General features: G+C 41.8%; 1 protein-coding gene across 1 annotated transcript in view; it reads left to right on the forward strand.

The window, feature by feature from the left end:
- The window catches only part of tmem176 (transmembrane protein 176), a 24,367-nt gene extending 22,178 nt beyond the window's left edge, over positions 1–2,189 (forward strand). The window contains exons 6-7 of the mRNA XM_005753375.1: positions 1,267–1,383; positions 1,924–2,189. Coding sequence (XP_005753432.1) covers positions 1,267–1,383; positions 1,924–1,983 — 177 coding nt within the window. The 3' untranslated portion in view covers positions 1,984–2,189. The remainder of the gene's footprint in view (positions 1–1,266; positions 1,384–1,923) is intronic.
- Positions 2,190–8,669: the final 6,480 nt, after the last annotated feature.

An 8,669-nucleotide genomic window follows, 5' to 3' on the forward strand; every position in this document is an offset into this window, starting at 1 on the left:
GAGAGATAAGAAGGCCCAAGACCATTAAGACATTTAAAAACCAATAAAAGAACTTTAAAATCGATCCTATTGGACTTCTCTTGTACGACACCATGATTTGTACAATACTACACTGTACAAAGTACGAGTGAATGGTTTATGATGTGTGTGTCTGGCCCACTCAAGAAAAGTAGCTGGATAGTCTAGTGGTAAGACTACACACCTTTGGTGCGGGGGTCGTACGTTCGATTCCCACCCAGATTCTAGTACGTGTCTATGTTAAAAAACCAAGCCCTGGAATGGTGAGGCTATGTCCGCAGCTAGAGCACAAGCATTTCTGTAAGGGGCTGTGTTAGAGTGACCTTAGGGTCCTAACCAAAGCTGTTCTTCAGTGTCAATGGGTTTGACTGGAGGGCCAGCTCTGTGGAGCGTTTTACTGATTGACGAAACATCTGTTAGGCCAAGGACAGTGCTGACTACTATATGAAATAGTGGTGATATTAAAAACAGATACAAGCCTGTGTTGGAAATCACTGTGTGGGCTTCATGCAGCAGCTGGCAGTTAATACAGTCCACTGTAGCCACAAATGCAAGTTAAAATTGTTCCATGCAAAGAAAAAACAGATGTAAACACAGTCGAGACACGTCTCCAACTTCCCTGGACATGAGCTGATTTAAGATGGACTGATAAGAATTGGAAAACTGTCTTATGACACTTATGAAACAGTTTTTCAATGGGCAGTTATCTTGTTGGAGGACACAGACTATAGACAGCGTTTCTGATGGTGTAGGAGTGCAACAGTGCATCTATGTTTAGGTTTTACATCTGTGAAGGACCAACTCATTCTGAACATACATCTGGGTTGTGGAGCAACAAATGCTGTCATGCAGATGTTTGTTTGGGGGTTTTTACAGATGATGCTTATTTACCAAAACCCATTCTGCACATATCCAAGACACAGCTTAATAGTCAATGAGCACGAAACTGGCCTGTCTGGAGACAACACACAGAAAACATTTGGACCATTATGAAACAAGAAATATGATAAAGAATTTCAAAATAAGAATCTCCCACTTGCCTTCATACTCTTTTCAATAAAATATAGAATATAGACTTGAAATAATTCATCATTCATGTTAATGATCCATCCAGACATTTATTCATTAGTTTAAGTAGATCGATGGATGGATTACTTTGCTTGTATACAGCAAAAGCACAAGTAATGGCACTGAGCATGGATAAATTGTGCAATAATTAATGCATCTTGTATGTACTTTTCACAACAGAGGCTGAGCAGGGGAGTGAAGTCGTCCCTCCTCGTCTTCACTCTGGCCCAGACAGTCATCGCTGCCATTCTCTGTGTCCTTCTCTTCAGGCAGAGGCGTAGCTTCGTATCATACACTGTAAGTATCCAGCTCTCAAACTCTTCATAGTCTTCATACTCAAAGTGCATCTGGATCAAATCTGCAACAATGTCAGCTACAATACCCATCTCAACATTTTGTTTGCTGCATGACAATCCTCTGCAGGTTAGAGCAGGATAAACAGGCTGGTTTGCTTCACTGTGATGGGTTTAAAGTAAAGGCCAGTGTGTGACTGGTGCACAGTGGCTGTGGGTTCATGGTCAGAGATTCATATGAATTTTAGCTGATGATGCTGAGATCCTGAATTCCACCTTCACATCAACTTCATGCTTTGCACAAAAATAGAAATGCGCTGCAAAGAACTACTATTTGCTGTCTTACTTTGAGTACATGTTGGAGTCTGTAATATTTACTTTTACTCGAGTAAATGAGTTGAATCAGTACTTCAACCTTTACTGGAGTATTTTTTAACAGTAGTATCTGGACTTCTACTTAAGTACAGAATGTCTGTACTTTTGCCAACTCGGTTGTGATTTGGAAAGATGTCTGAAACACAGACTCTCTTTATTTCTTTTGCAGCCTCTCGGTGAAGCAGCTCCACCCACTTCAACACTGCTTACATCGCCCAACCTGAACTGATCAGTTATCCTTTGACTGATTGATCATCTGTGTCCTGATGATTGAAAGTCTTGAATTTGTCTAACCCCTTACATCTACCACTTATTTACTCTGCTACCTGCCATGTTTACACAAGTGTGCCAGTTCTGTCAAGGGCCTTTCACACAGACGTAATAACTAGGGGTGCAACGATACACAAAATTCACGGTTCGGTTCGATACTTTGGTGTCACGGTTCGATATTTTTTCGATACAAAAAAAATGTTCATGCCTTTTTAATTTGTCTTTATTAAAATTATAAATATATATTTTAACGCAAAAGTACAGTTTTTAAATTTAACCCTAACCCTTGTGCGTGTTTTTTATTTTGACAGCGAATGCGCACCTGCGGACCACTTATGTGCAGCCCTGGTTATTTAGCTCATCATATCGCAGCCACAGAAATTCTTTTGTCCATGAAACCATAAAGCTGCACTTTCTTTTTGCCTTATAGTCTGATTTGTCATAACTTCTCCGTTTTGCGGTAAGCTTTTCTTTGGCTGTCACTTCTTCACCCTGACCTGTCTTATTTGGCTCAGCAGAAATAAAATATATATCCTGCTGCTTTTACACATGCACTCACATAAGCTCAGCGATTCTCTGCGCGATCAACCTCTCACATGTTTAAGCTGCGGGAGATTTCACTTGTCATGTTTGCATAGTAAGCTAACGATTAATAAGACGATGTCAGAGGAATTGGTGCACAAATTATCATCACTCACAGATCAGTGCTGTCGCTCTCTATACACAGTTCGCACGATTGCAAAGTGAAAGCAAAAAAACAAGCGCAAATTCAAACGCGATTTTAATATGTCACATATTGACAGTGGCTCACCGATGCCAATGACATAATTACCCAGCTACATTTCTGAAAGAATGCAAAAGCATTGACGTATATTTTTCCTACAATAGCCCGACGGGCAGGGCAGAGATAGATTTTGGTAGCCCGACTGAAAAAATCGCTAGCCCCAGGACGTCGGGCTAGCGATATTGCGAGCCCTGTATCTGATTGAGGAATCACTCATCTTTGGAAAAGAGAGTTTATTACAGAGAAATGTCTCTTTCCAAAATAAAAGCTATACTATCCGCTTCTTCTGGGCTATATTCTCAGCAGCATAAGGAGAATCATGTGCTAACAGCTGTCTAAATGACTCGGCTAAAGTTAGTAGCATGCTTGTTGCTTTTGTCTTTGCACTAGGATGATGTCGGCGTAAATGTGCAGTCATATTCGTTGTGTTCCCACTAGTGCTTTCAGGTTAATCTCATTGAAATGACCTTAACGCCACAACACGGCAAATCTTCGTTAACGAGCTACCGCCAATCGCCCCGTGCGTGGGGCTAGACGGCCAACACGTTAACGAGCTAACTGCGCTAACACACTAGTTCACACCAATGTAATTGAGCATTGCGTGGCACATCCAACATACTGTTTTACTTTAGTCCATGACTCGCTTACCTTCAGGGTCATACGTCACATGAAAACCAAAATAATTCCAAACGCCAGATCTGAATGAGGGTGGGGGAGGTCCATCTTGCAAGGAGAGCTTAACTTCTGTCTTGCTAGCTTGCCCTGCGCTCTTCCTTCTGACGATGCTGTCTGTGTTGAGCGCTCAGTGGATCTGCGCTCGACAGTGCAGCCTAGGCGGAGTAGTCGAACGCAGATTCACTGAGCGCTCAACACAGACAGCATCGTCAGAAGGAAAGTTGATAAAATAAATTACAAATGTTGTATTGTTCGATACATATGCGTACCGAACCGAAAGCACTGTATCGAACGGTTCAATATCGATACGAATATCGTTGCACCCCTAGTAATAACTGTTCAACACTGGATTAATGGTTCATGGACGGCACATCACAGTCTAAGTGCAGCCATGTGTGCAGGGACGCATTTTTATCCAAGACTAAAGACTTTTTATTCTGGTATTCTCCTCTAAGACAACCGTACTTGTTATGTGTGGCAGATGATGTCACATATGAATGTGGAGCGTTCGGCTATGTCCAGTCACAACTGCTGAGTAGTTGCCCAAGGGGCCATTAACAAACAATTTATCCCCAAGGGGCAATTGTTTGTTAATGGCCCCTTGGGGATAAATAAAGTCTTCTGATAGCATACAGGGACCATATAGAAATGCACTGCCTTGAAAGAAAAAATGGATCATGGTTTTTGTATCTGAAGAATTTCATAGCTGAAAGATCCTGATTTTGTAATCAAGAGAAAAGGTTCTGCAATTTTCAAATGACATAAACAAGAAACTTCACTAAATGTGGAAGAAACGTACCTGCATGAAGAAGGCACCCAGTCAGAAACAAACCCTGGGACTTCTTCTTCACAGTCCAGTCCAGGTTTTTTTCCTCTTTCAGGTTTAAACGTAGGTGTGGCACATAGGATACAACATTGTGTGCAGTGTTGAGACCATGTTTCAAATAAAAATGTTATTGTGATAAGATTGGTGTTAAGAGAATTGTTCGTGCCATCTTTGACAGTATTTTGTGTAAAATTTGAAAACGTCATAAATGAATAAACACATCAAACCCACTGCGTGAGACAAAGGCACACTGTCAACACTGGACTGTGCAACAAATGAAGCACCTCTGTCATCAGGTGTTAGCGTCCTCACTTGAGACTAATTTTATAGCTCACAGGTATGTATGTAAAGTGCTCTGAGTGGTCAAAAAGACCAGAAAGTGTTCTATACTAAAGTAAATTTAACAACTTGCCCAGAGATTAAAGTGGAATTTGAATAGTGGGAGGACCCAAACTTCCAGTTCAGCAGTGCTGCACAGGGGAATGGGCCACATTGTGATTCCTGTTGTGAGTTTCTGTCACAGTCCTTTTGAGTTCTCTCAGTTTCACTTGGAGCTTTTTTCTCACTTTTCTTATTCACCTTAGCATCTCTGTGGAGACACTTTACAGTATCATTGTTTCAGTATTTGTTAGTTTGGTCAGGTTTGTTGGTACAGCTTGGTTGAAGAGGCTTTGGAGGCTCCAGAGTGTCGCCTGGGTTAGACTGACGCAGGGCCAACACAGAGATGTTTTCAAACTTACACGGTGGTTTGTGAAGGACAGCTACTCTGTTGTTAACCATTTTATCTTGCTGTATACACTGCAAATCTGCAGTGCTGGCATTTCCTGTTCCATTAAAAATGACCAACCTGCAGGCCTTCTTCGTAAATAAAGAATAACCAGCTCTTTCTACGGTGAGAATTAAAGTTTATAAGATGACAAAAAAGACATTTAAAACATTATGAGGGCACTTACAGGCCTCCTGCTGCCATCTTCAGGACAAAACGCTGAAGCATTTTAGAGCATGTTGGAATAAAATTTGCTGTATTTATATTTTTGTTTGGTTTTTATTGCCTGGAGTTGTTTGGATAGTTTTCCTTTCTTTACTGGGTTCGTAACAGTAGTAGTCAGTGAAAGACTAGAACCAAACTCTACAGATTTATTACAAGATAGAAAAATGACTTCCTATTTGTTAGGTTTATATTGTGGATTGTTATGCTTAGAAATATATAACCATATATTTTAGAGGTGTATAATCGTTGCATATTGATATGATGTCTGATCCTTAGCAGTCTGCAAAGCCGGTGTGCCTCCCTCTGATATACATACACATCCTAGGGTCATGAGAGAGTTCGTACCTTGTTTTATGGTAAACTCATCCATGTCTGCTTTGGTATAAGCACCTTTTGTTTAGCTGAACTGCTGGACGTCCAGGCCAGCAGATTTAGGGGAGTTGTTCACAGGGTCACATCTTGACCACACACGATATGTTAATGAAGCTATGCATATTCATGTAACCTCAATAAAGAGCAGTGCTACGAGGGAGCAGACGAGAGCGATGGGGTGAGCGATGGGGTGAGCGATGGGGTGAGCGACAGGACGCTCGTCAGTTCTCTCCCTCGTGCACGAGTAACACAGAACTTTGGTGGCTTGCGTCTTGCTTTAGTAGAGTTGTCGCGTTCCAGCGAGGGGTTTGTGCTAGACAGACCCATCAATATTTGTCAAAGCTAAAGAAAGGAGGCCTGACTGTCCGTGAGCTTAATTTGTAGTTTACTTTGGGTGCCAGTATGTATGCTGAAGTCTTAAAGACGTATCCATACATTGATCATACCTCCACAGCAAAGGAAAAAACTAATCTGATGCTCAGCATTACAAAAAGTACTCAGTATAACAGTCAGCAGTCTCTGGGAGGCCGAGCACTTCAGAAGGTTGACAGACCAAGACTCTACTAATCCAGCTGGCTGTGTAGTCAAGCGGAGCAGTCCACAACCATCCACACCGGCTGTAGAGGTGGTGTGATCCCTGGCTGCTCCACTCTGCAAGCCAAAGTATTTCTGGGCAAGACACTGAATCCACGTTGTTCTCAGATGTGTTCACTGCAGTGTGAAGGTCACATGGAAAGCACTTTCATTCATACAACACAAGTGCTTGTGTGACCAAGTGGTTGGCGGGGCTATTAAAAAAGTGTAATACAATGACACCACCTAGGGGAATTTCACCCCAGGAAATAAAATCGTTTGGGAATAAAATACCCAACAACGTTTGCACAGGTTCAGGGATGCACACTGAGGCCGGCTCAAACATTAACAGTTTCATTTATTAATATAAAATAAGATAAAACCACAATGACTCTCCACAAACTGGGAGCAACCAGGAGAGGCAGTACCAGTTTTGCAATACCAGCACAATATGCAGCTGAGGATCGCCCTAGCCAGCCGCGGAAGCTGGAGTTTAGCCATCCGGCCACACTCGTATGAGTGAGTGAGTGATGTTGCATGAAGTGATCAAAGTGCTCCGGTACAATAGATAAGTGCTGTATTAGAACCAGTGTGTTCCCACTGAAGGATTTTGGATGTCCTGCAGCAGCAGACGACATCCAGCTGTACGTGTCTTTTAAACCTGAAGATGTTTCTAAGCTGCAGATTCTAAATGTGTGCTTAGAAACCATCAAAGGTTGGATGGCCGACAACTTCCTCCAACCTAATGAAGAAAGGACTGAAGTTCTTGTATGTGCTCCAGACAGACATGTACCTGACATAATGAATGCTCTTGGTCCTCTTTCAACATTTGTGAAACCGTCTATCAGGAACCTCGGGGTAACCTTTGATTCTGCTCCTACCCTGGATGTCCACGTCAAATCTCTAGTTCGGTCCTGCTTCTATCATTTAAGAAACATTTCTAAATTGAGCCCTACAGTGTCTCATACTGAACTGGAGATTGTTATTCATGCATTCATTTCATCACGATTGGACTACTGTAATTCACTGTTTACATGTCTTAACAAAAACTCCCTGGAGCGTCTGTAGATTGTCCAAAATGCTGCAGCAAGGCTTCTGACAAAACATCTAAATACTCTCATGTAACACCGTTGCTTATACAGCTGCACTGGCTCCCCGTTGAATTCAGAGTCCATCTTAAGATTCTGGTTCTGACCTTTAAGGCTCTTCAAGAACAAGCACCAGCCTACATCATTGAACTTTTACAGCCCTATGTCCCTAGCAGGTCCCTGAGGTCTTGTGATCAGGGCCTACTTGTTATTCAGTATACAAGACTGAAAAGCAAGGGTGGCAGAGCTTTTGCCACTGTGGCCGCCAGACTGTGGACTCTCTTCCTCAGAACTTAAGATCTGCAGACTCAGTGATTACTTTTAAAAAACAGCTAAAAACATCTTTTTAAAATTGCATTTTGTTAACTTTTGACTGTTTTTGTTTTATACCTTGTGAAGCACTTTGTGATCTTTTATCTAGAAATGTGCTATATAAATAAAATTTTACTTACTTACTTACAAATATCACTGAATACGTTTCTGTGTTATTTTTACTGCCATATGGCAAAACGTGTGTTACGTGTTAAAGCTTGTTACCTTTTCAAACAAGTAACATTAATGCTGCCATCTCTTAAATGCTACCATTCGTATCATAAGCTACTGAAATGCACCCATGAGATGCATGTCAGGTTATTTTGAGAAAAATCGTTTTTCGAAAAACACCAAACAACTCACCTGGAAGAACCAGGTCAGTGGACAACTCACCTGGTTCTTCCTGCTCTTAAACAGACTCTCTGTTGTCTCTCTCTCCATCCTCCTTACTCCTTCTTTGCACTGACAATCACACACTAATTGTTTGAACTAGAGAATCACATCGAATTATTTGCTATTATAATTGCAGATAATTACTGCTGTGATGAAATCTAGGGGTGTCTGGGCACCCCTCCAAAAAGGTCTAAACTGGCCTATTGGGGCCACAACCAGTTTGTGGCTGAGCAGAAAGAGAAGAGAGAAAAGGAGAGCATGAGAACGAAACACAAGAACCAACAGTGGCACATACTTCCCTTTCCTCGTTCCGGTTTCTTTAAACTGTTTTATTTAAACTGTGTCAGCTGCCAGAGGTTTTTACCAGTGTTCCTGTGAGGTCTGCTGCACCATCCTGTTTGAGCATTGAATTTAAATATTCTCTAACTGCACCCTAACATTACCAACATGAGAGAGAACAGACTTCTCACCTGCACAGATAAACAACGGCAACAAACAACCACAGCTCAGTCCGTGTGCAGTGCAGTGCAGCGTACCGTAGCGTACTGTTGTACTGTAGAGTACTGTGATGTGTAATAGAGTAGTGTTGTACTGTAGAGTACTGTGTTGTACTGTCGGGTACATAAGACTG

The sequence above is a fragment of the Pundamilia nyererei genome, unplaced genomic scaffold (genome assembly GCF_000239375.1).
Source record: "Pundamilia nyererei isolate P.nyererei 1_Seehausen unplaced genomic scaffold, PunNye1.0 scaffold00424, whole genome shotgun sequence".
NCBI lineage: Eukaryota > Metazoa > Chordata > Actinopteri > Cichliformes > Cichlidae > Pundamilia > Pundamilia nyererei.